This window comes from Mustela erminea, chromosome 19 (assembly GCF_009829155.1).
Source record: "Mustela erminea isolate mMusErm1 chromosome 19, mMusErm1.Pri, whole genome shotgun sequence".
In the NCBI taxonomy this organism is placed as follows: Eukaryota; Metazoa; Chordata; class Mammalia; order Carnivora; family Mustelidae; genus Mustela; species Mustela erminea.
The window spans coordinates 42087995-42100976 of NC_045632.1; the positions used below are offsets into that span (position 1 = coordinate 42087995).

Sequence of the window (12982 nt, forward strand, 5' to 3'; positions counted from 1 at the left end):
AGGTGGCTTTAATCTCCTTTCTCGGGACGGAGGAGGAACGAAAAAGATGTGAAAGGATAAAGGTCAAGAAGCAACAAGGGGAAGTATGGAAGTAATGGGAAAAAACTAGGACATTTCACCTATGGAGTTTAACGTTACGTGTGGCCTCTGAGGGCTCTTTGCTGTCCTCAAACAGCTCACTTTATAAGGCATTTCTAAATATCACAAGGAAGTGGGATATGGCAGAAAAGCAACCACCTACATCAGTTTCAAATGAGTAGAATTCTGATCCGGCTCTGCCAAATGTTGGCAGCAAGAGTTATAGGATCCGACAAATGGGCATAGCATCTGCCAACCTGAATGTAAGGTTCAAACAAGACAATGAGAGTGAAAACCCATTAAGAGTTACACCCTTGGAAGTCTGAAAGTGTTGTAAGTCCTAATGTCTGAATTTTCACAGGATAGAAGACGGAGTCTATTTATTTATTTATTTATTTTAAAGATTTTATTTATTTATTTGACAGAGAGAGATCACAAGTAGGCAGAGAGGCAGGCAGAGAGAGAGGAGGAAGCAGGCTCCCCGCTGAGCAGAGAGCCCGATGCGGGACTCGATCCCAGGACCCTGAGATCATGACCTGAGCCGAAGGCAGCGGCTTAACCCACTGAGCCACCCAGGCGCCCTAGAAGACGGAGTTTAAAACTACAGGCCAGTGAACTTCATCAACCCTAAGTAAGATTCTCTAATGTGCCAGTTGGAAAAGGAAAAGATAGGACCAGATTAACAGTCTTTTTTCTTTTTTGCAGGAATACCAGGTAGGAGGATGCTGCAGACATAGCAAATGCAGTTTTCAACAGGACACCTGAAAATTCACATCACAGACAAGAAAGTGAAAAATGCAAGCTGAATGATAACATTGAGGGAGGTTAAAGACAAGGCCCAGAGCAGGTGGATGAGCAGGAACAACCAGAGGCTGCTAGGAGCCTGCCCAACCTCTCATCCTGGCCCAGCCAACTCAAGCTACCATTGGTGACTTGGATGAGAATGCGGCAGCACACTCAAGCTGTGGATGACCTGAAGCAGGAAGGGGTGCCCGATATACTGGATGACAGACTGGGTACGATTAAATCTAGGAAGATCAAATTTAAGAGACTACTAAAGTTCTGTAGTACAGTTAAAAATAAATGCATAAGAACAAAATAGAAATTAATTAAAATTACAATCTGTAAATCTTTTTTTTTTTTTTAAGATTTTATGCATTTGACAGAGAGAGGCGACACAGCAAGAGAGGGAATACAAGCAGAGGGAGTGGGAGAGGGAGAAGTAGGCTCGCTGCCAAGCAGGGAGCTTGATGTGGGGCTCAATCCCAGGATTGATCCCTGGGATCATGACCTGAGCCAAAGGCAGACACTTAAGGACTGAGACACCCAAGCAGCCCATAATCTGTAAATCTTAAACTATATAAACTAGAGTCTGAGACTTGGTCATGTAGAAAACCAAGAAGTATCTTAGGTGAGGTCCATAAAACCTCATTGGGCCCCTCAAAGTTGATCCCTTTTTCTGGCAGTCAGGCCACATTTCCTTCTGGATACAGTTTATAAAGGCAAAGAAGTGGTCAGTGACTAAGCTCATAGGAGACTTGACACTGTTCTGCTGAAGTAACTGGGGCTTATTAGCATGAAGGATAAAGGATGTAGAGGGAAAAGGGGAAAGTGATCTATCTTTGCCTTTCTTAAGGACTGGCATCTGGAAAAGAAATTCAACTTTTGTGGTTCTACAAAAGGTGCTTGAGGAAGGCACATTTCATTTTAATGTAAGGAAGAAATGACTATCAATTATTATGCTAAGTAGTAAATTCCCTGTTTCTGAGAATTTATGTAAAATCAAAGATAGCCAACAATGGACAGGTTGTTGTACATGAACTGTACAGCAGTTCATGCCTCTGGCAGCTAACTATACCTGAGGTCACCTCTAACTCCAAAGGTCTATCATTATTAAAATCATTTTTTATCCCCCATTGATTTGGCTAAGTCTGAATTCCTAAAGCCATACAGTTCTCTAAAGTGTCATCATTCTTTGGCTTTCCTTTTGATATGTCTTCATTTCTTATATTACCAAATATTTCCAATTGAAGGGGAAAAAAAAAAGCAGCTTGTGTTAACCAAAAGATAGTCAAGGGTTAGGACAAAATTTCAATGTTTCAGAAGGCAATATAGTGGGACTCCTGGGTGGCTCGGTTGGTTAAGCGGCTGTCTTCGGCTCAGGTCATGATCCCAGCGTCCTGGGATCGATTCCTGCATTGGGCTCCTTGCTCGGTGGGGAGCCTGCTTCTCCCTCTGACTTTGCCTGCCACTCTGTCTGCCTGTGCTCACACACTCTCTCTCTGACAAATAAATAAGTAAAATATTTTTTTTTAAAAAGAAGGCAATATAGTATTGGTTCTTTTCTTTTCTTTTTATTACTATTATTTTTTAGAGGGGAAAGGGGCAGAGGGAGATAGAGAATCTTAAGCTCCTTGCCCAGCAAGGAGCCCAATGCGGGGCTTGATCTCACGAACCCTGAGATCACGACCTGAGCTGAAACCAAGTGTTGGACACTCAACCGACTGAGCCACTCAGGTGTCCCAATATTGGTTATTTTATATACAGCTTCAATAACTGACACAAATCGGTGTCTAAGCTATAGTATGTCATTCTTGGGGATGCTTCACTGAAGCAGTGTTTGATTTTTCTATTACATACATAATTTCTAATCAATAAAAGAACTATTACCTGAGACCCACTTGAAGTAGAAAAATACATTTAAGTCATATCTGGAATAGTAAGAAACAACTTCTGATTATCTAAACTGGTAAGGCTGAAGCAACAGACAAAATGTTTTCCCTTTTGACCTAAAATAACTTGCATAAATCTTGAGAAGTACAAGTTGGAACAACCCACCGGACTATTTAAGTATTCCCCACAGTACTTAGGAAATACTGATAGATAATGGAGATAAATGGGCTAGATTCATTCACACTTTGGGCGCTTTAAGAATTTTCCTAATTGTGGGGCGCCTGGGTGGCTCAGTGGGTTAAGCCGCTGCCTTCAGCTCAGGTCATGATCTCAGGGTCCTGGGATCGAGTCCTGCATTGGGCTCTCTGCTCAGCAGGGAGCCTGCTTCTCTCTCTCTCTCTCTCTGCCTGCCTCTCCATCTACTTGTGATTTCTCTCTGTCAAATGAATAAATAAAATCTTTAAAAAAAAAAAAAGAATTTTCCTAATTGTAAATTATTCTTTCGTTTAAAGGAAATTTTGGATTTAAATAGAAGATTTTGTGCATATTGACTCTCTGGAACTTTCACTACAGATCAGAAAATAAAAAATTTAATAAAAATTCTGAGTTTAGGGGCGCCTGGGTGGCTCAGTGGGTTAAGGCCTCTGCCTTCGGCTCAGGTCATGATCCCAGTGTCCTGAGATAGAGCCCCGCATTGGGCTATCTGCTCAGCAGGGAGCCTGCTTCCTCCTCTCTCTGCCTGCCTCTCTGCCTACTTGTAATCTCTGTCTGTCAAATAAATAAAATCTTAAAAAAAAAAAAATTCTGAGTTTATCCAAGTAGAAATAGTCGTGATGTGAAAAGACTAAAAACTTATAGGAAAGGAACCTTTGGGACTGAAGAAATCTACAATGACATGAAGCAGTGAGCCAATGGGTATATAAGTACAGATGAGCTTGCAGGCCCTGATACGTAATTACTTTGCCACAGCATAGCATTTTAAGTATAATACAGGCTGCGTCAGCATCCTTTGGGGATCATGATAGGAATAAAAAAAGAATAAGAAAAATAGAAAATTGAGATAAAATAGTTTGGTTTCCCACTAAAAGAAAACTAACTTAAAAAAATGTTCTAAGCTTTTAAAAAGCAAAAGTAAATAAACATGCACCAAAAAGAAGTGTACCTGACCATAGAATTTGAGAGTATTCAAAGGAACTGCACAATCAGCCTTTGGAAGGGGAACATTTTAGTTAACAAAATGTCATACATTGATTTAATGTGTGGGAACTTCATTTGAACAGCTTGGGAAACTATTCTAAGTTCCAGGAAAGAACTTTCACTGGGTAAGAATACACTAAAATCCAAATGTCTCACATGGTATCCATCACAATATAATGTTAAATAATGTTTAAAAGGCTGATCATTTTATTTCTCTGACTTGTATTCCTTGAGCTTAAGGAAAAATAAAAGCATATTCCTACCTGAATGTTTGACCTCATAAATGAATTTTTGTCTTACTAAGCTACACGTTAAAAATGTTTGTTTTATAAATTACTTTAATAATTTGATGAGATAGAGCATCACAAAAAGTATGTAATTAAAACAGTATTCCTGTTTTCAGATTTCCTGCTTCATGAGAGTTTAGAAGAGTATTTTAAATTGTGTTTTCTCAAGACATTGTATTTTAAGCGTTGAAACTAAAAACTGGCAAGTATTCCGATCAAGGAGCTGCATACTCGGGACGTTTGGTCAGCTTGTGGTATTTGTGAGCAAGGTCCACAGCCTTCCGTCCTTGCTGAAAGGGGAAAGACCACAAAATTAAATTCCAGTGATTTCCCATTTTCTTAACTCCATTGAAAAGGTAATTTATTTCTTCTTCAGTAAAGTTTTTACGAATTCTTCTTTTTTCTGTAATTAAGAAGAATTGTAGAATGTATTAGTACTTGCTGAAAAAACGGATCTTCTTGAGACCCAAATAAGTGCTTAACTTTATTGTACGGATATGAACTATATAGTGAGAAAGCTTCCTGCCTGCACTACACATCACAGAGAAATGCTTGTCAATTTTAAAAATTGAGTGCCTAGTATGAAGCTAGGCCTTATCATTCTGAATTCCTCAATAACTGTAACTTAATCCTATTGTAGTAATACTTGCAATAATACTTGCAACATCTTTCAATCAAGAAACACAAAAATTTATAAACATTTGATTTCTAAGTCTCTCAACATTCCTGTGAGGACAATTAACAAACAGCTTACCTATCTTACAGATACAGTCTTCCCAAAGGGCTCCATTACTTCATAGAATAAAAAAGAATATCAACACTTGTTACTTTAATTAACAGGCTTAATAAATATTTTAAAATAAGGGTCTTTTGAAATTCATTTTAAAAAGCACATTCACTACCTATATGGGTGCTCAGTTTGATTAAAACTCAAAAAATAGGGGCCCTGGGTGGCTCAGTGGGTTAAAGCATCTGTCTTTGGCTCAGGTCATGATCCCAGGGTCCGGGGATCAAGCCCCACATAGGGCTCTCTGCTCAGTGGGGAGCCTGCTTCCTCCTCTCTCTCTGCCTACCTCTCTGCCTACTTGTGATCTCCATCTGTCAAATAAATAAATAAATAATTTTTTAAAAAAAATCTTCAAAAATAAATAAATGAATAAACAAATCTCAAAAAATAGGTGGCATGGGGGAAGGAAGTTTTCAACTATCTGGCTTTTAGGGATACTTTCTACAAAAAAAAGAATAAACAGTTGGTGTTTATTAGTATCTTCTGGTGATGATTACGGGAAATAGTTTTCTTTGAAGTTTTTTCATTCATTGCTAATTCATGTTATTATTGTAGACAGATGCTGGTAAGGAAGACCTTTTTTTGTATTTCCACTTAAGGCTGCTGCTACTTGAAACAGTTGTGCTGGGACAACCTTAGAAAATCTTGCCCTTGCGCAGGTCAAGACTGTTAGCTATTTATCTACCTCTCCTAGGACAGGAGCCATAGTTCAGATCTTTTAAAAGAGAAACTAAAATCTTACCAACAGAAGGCTGAGAAATCAATAAAAGTAATGTCTGGTTATTACTTAATGGTATTACTTAGAATGCAAGATCCATGTAGGTAAGAATTTTTGTCTGTTTTGGTCACCACTGTATCCCAATGCCTAAAATAGTATCTGACACAACCTGACACATAGAAGAGGATCAATAAATATTTGTTGAAAGAAAAAATTCATTGGTAAAAAAAGTGCTTCAGAACTTATCAATGGGGGCACCTGCGTGGCTCAGTTGGTTAAGTGCCTTGTCTTTGGCTCAGGTCATGATCCCAGGGATCCAGCCCCACATCTCCTTCTCCCTTTGACATTCCCCCTGCTTGTGTTCTCTTTCTCTCTCTCTCAAATAAATAAATAAAATCTTAAAAAACAAACAAACAAACAAACAAAAAAACTTATCAATGAAGTTACTCCTTACTTTGGGTCTACTGAAAAACTGTTGTTTTCCAAGAAGTACATGATTTCAACTTCACTTGCTAAATGATTTGAACTCATAATCGAGACTGGACAGGTTATTATAACATTCAGGATACGAGCATCTGGAAGTTGTTCATAGTCAATTTCCACTTTTCTAATCAAGCTGACATTTCACTGACTCCTACATATGTGCCCAATTCCTCAAAGGTTATTGCAGCAGAATACAGAATACAGCAGTCTAGAAGGAGGAAGCAGCTCTACCCCACAGGGCTCCCTTCTGTGGCTTCTTTAGTGTTCCTCTTGTATTTTTTCTTTTAAAGATTTTTATTTATTTATTTGACAGAGATGACAAGCAGGCAGAGAGGCAGGAGGGGGGGCGGGAAGCAGGCTCCCTGCTGAGCAGAGAGCCCGATGTGGGGCTCAATCCCAGCACCCTGGGATCATGACCTGAGCTGAAGGCACAGGCTTTAACCCACTGAGCCACCAGGTGCCCCAAATATGTTCCTCTTATATTGATCAGGTACTTGGAAAGAGTAGGGGAAAGGAGGAAAGAAGGCTCAGTTCTAGAGACCCTTATTTTTCTTTTTTTTTTTAAAGATTTTATTTATTTATTTGACAGAGAGAAATTACAAGTACACTGAGAGGCAGGCAGAGAGAGAGAGAAGGAAGCAGGCTCCCTGCTGAGCAGAGAGCCTGATGCGGGACTCGATCCCAGGACCCTGAGATCATGACCTGAGCTGAAGGCAGCGGCTTAACCCACTGAGCCACCCAGGCGCCCCAAGAGACCCTTATTTTTCAAACCCTCTTAAGATACCAGTCCATTCTGGGGGCGCCTGGGTGGCTCAGTGGATTAAGCCTCTGCCTTCAGCTTGGGTTGTGATCCCAGGGTCCTGGGATCGAGCCCCGCATTGCATGGGGCTCTCTGCTCAGCGGGGAGCCTGCTTCCTCCTCTCTCTCTGCCTGCCTCTCTGCCTACTTCTGATCTCTGTCTGTCAAATAAATAAATAAAATCTTAAAAAAAAAAAAAGTACCAGTCCATTCTGAACGAGAGCCTAGGCTCTTTAAATGCTTAGATGTTGCAATGGTCTCTTCTTAAAAGGATGGTTTAAAATTTGAATGTAACCTACAACCAAACAAATGGTCATAAATGTCTCTCAAAAAGAAAGGGAAATCAAGTGGGTGGGAAATGGCAAAATATCCAAAATTCCTAGCCTACTTGAGAGATATAAGACCAATCTATACCATACCTCCTCAAGATGCCTTTCTAAATTCTAAAAAAAGCAGCCCAAATTATTAACTATTTGCTTTAAGCTAAAGAATTTTAACTTATAAAAAAGATATAATTATTTATGAGCTGGACATCACTTAACAGTATTAAGGATTCCTCTGTAAAATCAATGTATAACCCTAATTATGTACATTTCATGAGGCTCCACAAATGAGTTTACTATGTAAAATGATTATAGGATATAATTTTAGTTATTATACATTTGCTTTTAAGTCATGTTGTTGAAAAGAAATCCATTATTAATTTGATGCCAACTCCTTGTCACAACCAATTTTTCCAAATGCAACATGTTTCTATGGAAAAGTAACCATTTTCTAACAGTTTCTACAGGAAATATTTCTTCAAAAAGTGGACTGCTCTACATGAGTACTGTACTTAATTTTTTTTTTAAGATTTTATTTATTTATTTTACAGAGAGAAATCACAAGTAGATGGAGAGGCAGGCAGAGAGAGAGAGAGAGGGAAGCAGGCTCCCTGCTGAGCAGAGAGCCCAATGCGGGGCTCGATCCCAGGACCCTGAGATCATGACCTGAGCCGAAGGCAGTGGCTTAACCCACTGAGCCACCCAGGCGCCCCTGTACTTAATTTTAAATTGCATGCAGAACTTTAAACTTAGAAAAAGACCCAGACATAAAAAGTAAATTTGAGGGGCACCTGGCTTGGCTCAGTCTGATAGAGCATGTGACTCTTGATCTTGGGGTTTTGCTTTAGAGCCCCATGTTGGATGTAGAGATAACTTAAAAAAATAAAAATCTTTTTTTTTTTTTTTATTTTATTTATTTGTCAGGGAGAGAGAGAAAGAGAATGCACAAGCAGGGGGAGCAGCAGGCAGAAGGAGAAGCAGGCTCCCAGCAGGGAGCCTGATGTGGGGCTTGATCCCAGGGCCCTGAGATCATGACCTGAGGTGAAGGCAGATACTCAACCGACTGAGCCACTCAGATGCCCCCCCACCGACCAAAAAAAAAATCTAAAAAAGTAAATCTGAAACTTCTTTTAAGACTTTGGAAGTGAAAATGGTAAGTAAAAGTATATGGTAAAACATTCCCATATGTATCAAGTCTAAATATCTTTGCAATAAATGACAGAATAACACTATAGATGTTACTAAATTCCAGGTTATTTTGACAAGTAAGATTATTCAACTGCTTATTCTTACTCTGCAGATATTAATTCCATATGAAGATAATAAAATGATAACATTTTTTAAGTCTCCATAATAAATTTGGAATGGTGATAAACCCGAAACATTAACCTGTAGTTAAATAAAAATTCTCATAAATTAACTCATCATTTAAGAAGTATTTTGATTTTTAAGGAGGGTTCTATTTGTCTCTTCAGTTCTGATGGTATGAAGTGCTGTAGTTATGAACCAAAACCTTCTGCAAAATCTTTCTGAAGCACTTACTCATAGGAGAATAATTTTGTTCTTAAAATAGAAATGTGATCCAGAGGATAGACTAGGGGCTTATGAAAAAAGACAGGCTTGCATTTGAATGTAAGCTCTGTCATTTGCCAATTTCTTATACCTTAAAGTGGGAATAAAATAAAACCTACCTTACAATATTACAAGAATTAAAGGAAATGTCTATAAAACATGTAACATACAGTAAGTGCTTAATAAATGTTAGTTTCCTCCTGCCTCTTCCCCTGCTGGCAAGAAATGAGTGAGGAAAGCAACATGAGGAAGGAAAGTGAAAAGTTCCTTCTTAGGAACTACGGCCCTCACCAGAGCCAAGGGTTATCATTTAAGAACCACTGACGATGAGACTGAGAACAATTCTTCAACTGTCCTCTTTTTCTCAGAACTATATGCAATTTAGGTTTATTTAAAAATTAAATATATTCACTTATTTCTCCAGAGGCAGTAGATTCATGACTGAGTTGTCGTCTTCTACGTGGGGTCAGCAGAATTTCTGAAAAATACAGAAGACATTTAGAATACTTACAGGATCAATCTGAGTAAGAGCACATCAATTCCATTAGTATGGTATTCCCCCCACCCTTCTAATGGGAATCCTTAGATGGATTAGGAAGAATTTTTAAACCACCAGAGACTAAATCTGTTCCCTGGGTATATCTTAAAACACTGGTTTCTCAGAGATAATTTCTTTACAACATTATTTTGCCCTCTAACTTTTTAACATATTTAATGTTCTAGATCACAGTGCAGAAGGTATAGTCATAATTATAGTTTCAAAGCTGCTGAATTAATTACTTTTGTTACAGATAAGTGATTTCCTTAGTTCACTTTTATATCTGTCTTCAGCTTCCACAATGACTTTATGACGATCACATTGGTATGGGCAAGAGTGCAAGAGCTTGCTAAAATTTCGGCTATTCAGGGATTTTCCTACTGCTATGCAACCTAAAAGAAAACAAATTAAAATGATATATAGATATTACAAAATATCAAATAACAAAAATCAATGAAAACAAATATCTTTATGATGGTAACTGAAGTGAAATCAGGAACTTAATTTTAAGTATGTCAAGAAGCTCAGTCACAGGAGAGATTAAAGACAACAGATACAATACAGTGAAGTAAGTGTTATAATAGAGGTGTCAACAGTTAGAGTGATATATAAAAAGACCACCTATCTTGGTTAGGTTCTGAGCAGGAGTCACTATTAGGGAAGATAACCAAAAGAAGTGGCTTTTATGCCCAGTTGTCTTTTTTCCTCCCAATGTTTTATTATGGAAAATTTCAAACACAAAAGAGTAAGGGGGAAAGTATAATGAACTTCCACATTTCCATCATTCACCTTTAATAATTATTAAGTCATGCTCAGTCATATTTTGCCTTTAATCCACTTACTCTGCTCTGTCCTCCATGTATACACTGGATTATGGAGCCTGGAACTGGCATTTAAGTATCATTTCATCTGTGTCCCTAACAGAGAAGGGCTCCTTTTTCCAATACACAAAACCATCATCAAGCCTAAAAAAATTATGCCTAACATAATCTAATATCTAGTCAGGGTTCAAATTTCCCCATCATTTCAAAACTTTTATTTTATTTTATTTTAAAGATTTTATTTATTTATTTGACAGAGATCACAAGTAGGGATCATGACCTGAGCAGAAGGCAGAGGCTTTGACCCACTAAGCCACCCAGGCGCCCCAAAACTTTTTTTTTTAAGATTTTATGTATTTATTTGACAGAGGGAGACACAGAAAGAGAGGGAATACAAGCAGAGGGAGCAGGAGAGAGAGAAGTAGGCTCCCCGCTGAGCAGGGAGCCTGAAGTGGGCCTTGATCCCAGGACCCCAGGATCATGACCTGAGCCTAAGACAGCTGCTTAATGACTGAGCAACCCAGGCGCCCTTAAAACTTTCTTTTTACAGTTTGTTTAAACTGTGATCCAAGAAGGTTCTTCAGTACATTCAGTTGAAATGTCACTTGAGTTTCTTTAACTCTATCAATTTTCCTCTCTTCCTCCTTCTCATTTACTTGATATAGACACTGGGTCATTTATATTGGAGCTACTCAAAGCCTAGGTTTTAAGGATTTTATGCTAGTTAGATGCTTTAAAACATTCCTGGGTATCCGATAAACTAGCAATTAGATCTGAACGACTGATAATATTCAGATTCAACTGGGTTTTTTTAAGATTTATTTTATTTTTAAAGATTTTCTTTATCTGAGAGAGAGCCAGCGAGTGAAGGAATACGAGTGGGGGGTGGGATAGAGGGAGAGGGACAAGCGTACTCCCTGCTGAGCGAGAAGCCCTGCAGGGCTCAATCCCGAGACTCTGAGATCATGACCTGAGCCAAAGGCAGATGCTAAACTAACTAAGCCACTGGGGCGCCCCTATTTCATTTTATTTTAGAGAGAGAAAAAGAGAGGGATAAGGTTGAAGGGGTCAGGGGAAAGAATCTCCAAGCAGACTCCAGCCAAGCACAGAGGCTGATATATAGAGCTTTATCCCATGACCTTGAGATCATGATCCAAGCAGAAACCAAGAGTCAGATGCTCAACCGACTAAGCTACCCAGGCGCTCAGATTCAACTGTTTTTAGTAGAGCTCCTCACAGGCAGTCTTGAGGACTTCTTACTTAATCATATTAAGAAGTACATAAAGTCTCTCTCTCTCTTCTTTGAATGCTAAGATTGACCAGTAGGTTCAGGTGATGTTAGCCACTTCCATCCATTATAAAGTTTCCCATCTGCCAGTCACCTAATGGCCCACTCCAAAAGGGCTAGAAGTTAGGCAGAAAGCTGGCTAGGATGAGGACATTACAAATACAATGAACATGTGCAAAAGCACAAAAAAGTGAAAAAGCGTAGCATGTTCAGATGATTTTAGGTACTTTGGTGTGGCTGGAGAGAAATGTGGGAGGAAAGTTGAAACTAGTGAAGGTTGTAGGGGCCATATAAGAATGGTCTTGAAAGCCACACCAAGTATATCTACTCTTCAAGTCAGTGGGGAGGAGCTAATGGATATTTATTAAGCAGGGAAATGACTTTCATTTGTCTCATAGAAAGCTTAGGTGAAGATAAGAGGATCAGTTAAGGGGTTACTTCAATAGTCCAGCATATAAATGAGGGGATTCTGAAACAGGACATTTACAGAGAGAACGTAGAGATTCCTGACGTAAAAATTGGTGAATGATGAGCTGTTAGGGTAAGGGAAAAACTAAGGATAATTCTTAAGTACTTTGACAGTTGACTAAATGACAAAGTTTGGAATAAGCACGGCAACTTTCTGGCAGACTTAAGAAGAACAAATATGCAATAAAATTTAACAAGTGGAAGCAGAACAAAATTCCACAAAAATTTAAAAGCCAGGCAGAGAGTTTGAATCAATGAGTTACAAAGAAGCACTGAGGGTTCCTTAGCTTGATGACTTGATAAAAAGCACATGTTCGAGAAGTTAACAGCAACATACACATCATATATATATATATATATGTGGGTTTTATATATATATATATATATATATATGGGTTTTTTTTTAAGAAATTGGATTTACTAGGTAAAGGGTTTTTATTTATTTATTTATTTTAAAAAATATTTTATTTATTTGTTTCACAGACAGAGATCACAAGTAGGCAGAGAGGCAGGCAGAGAGAGAAGGGGAAGCAGGCTCCCTGCTGAGCAGAGAGCCTGATGCGGGGCTCGATCCCAGGACCCTGGGATCATGACCTCAGGTGAAGGCAGAGGCTTTAACCCACTGAGCCACCCAGGTGCCCCCAACATACACATTATAGTTGGGGGTTGGAGACCTGAAACTGCAAGACTGCTAGAAAGTTGGTGTAACTGAGGCATGAAGCAAAAAGGGCCTATGTGGGAATGAAAGAAAGAACCAAATCTGACAGACTAGAAATAGCAGATGTAAAGATAAAAAAAAGTTTATAGATGACTGAAATCTGGGAGGCCAAAAGAATAGCAACAACAAGAAATGGACTGGCTGGAGGGAAGGCAGTTTAAGAGGGAAGAAGATATTGTTTTAAATACATCAAGCTTAAGTAAAAACAAGATACTGAATAATGTCCTGGATAT

General features: G+C 38.7%; 1 protein-coding gene across 8 annotated transcripts in view; it reads right to left on the minus strand.

Annotated features, from left to right (window-relative positions):
* Positions 1–4267: 4267 nt before the first annotated feature.
* TERB1 (telomere repeat binding bouquet formation protein 1) overlaps positions 4268–12982 on the minus strand; it is a 45211-nt gene continuing 36496 nt past the window's right edge. For 6 of the 8 annotated variants that reach the window (XM_032326609.1, XM_032326607.1, XM_032326610.1 and 3 more), the window contains 3 exons: positions 9697–9846; positions 9329–9394; positions 4268–4638 (listed from right to left, as the gene is read on the minus strand). In XM_032326609.1, coding sequence (XP_032182500.1) covers positions 4451–4638; positions 9329–9394; positions 9697–9846 — 404 coding nt within the window. In that variant the 3' untranslated portion in view covers positions 4268–4450. Of the gene's footprint in view, positions 4639–4989; positions 5028–9328; positions 9395–9696; positions 9847–12982 lie in introns of all 8 variants that reach the window. The other 2 variants (XM_032326611.1, XM_032326608.1) reach the window with 2 other exon arrangements.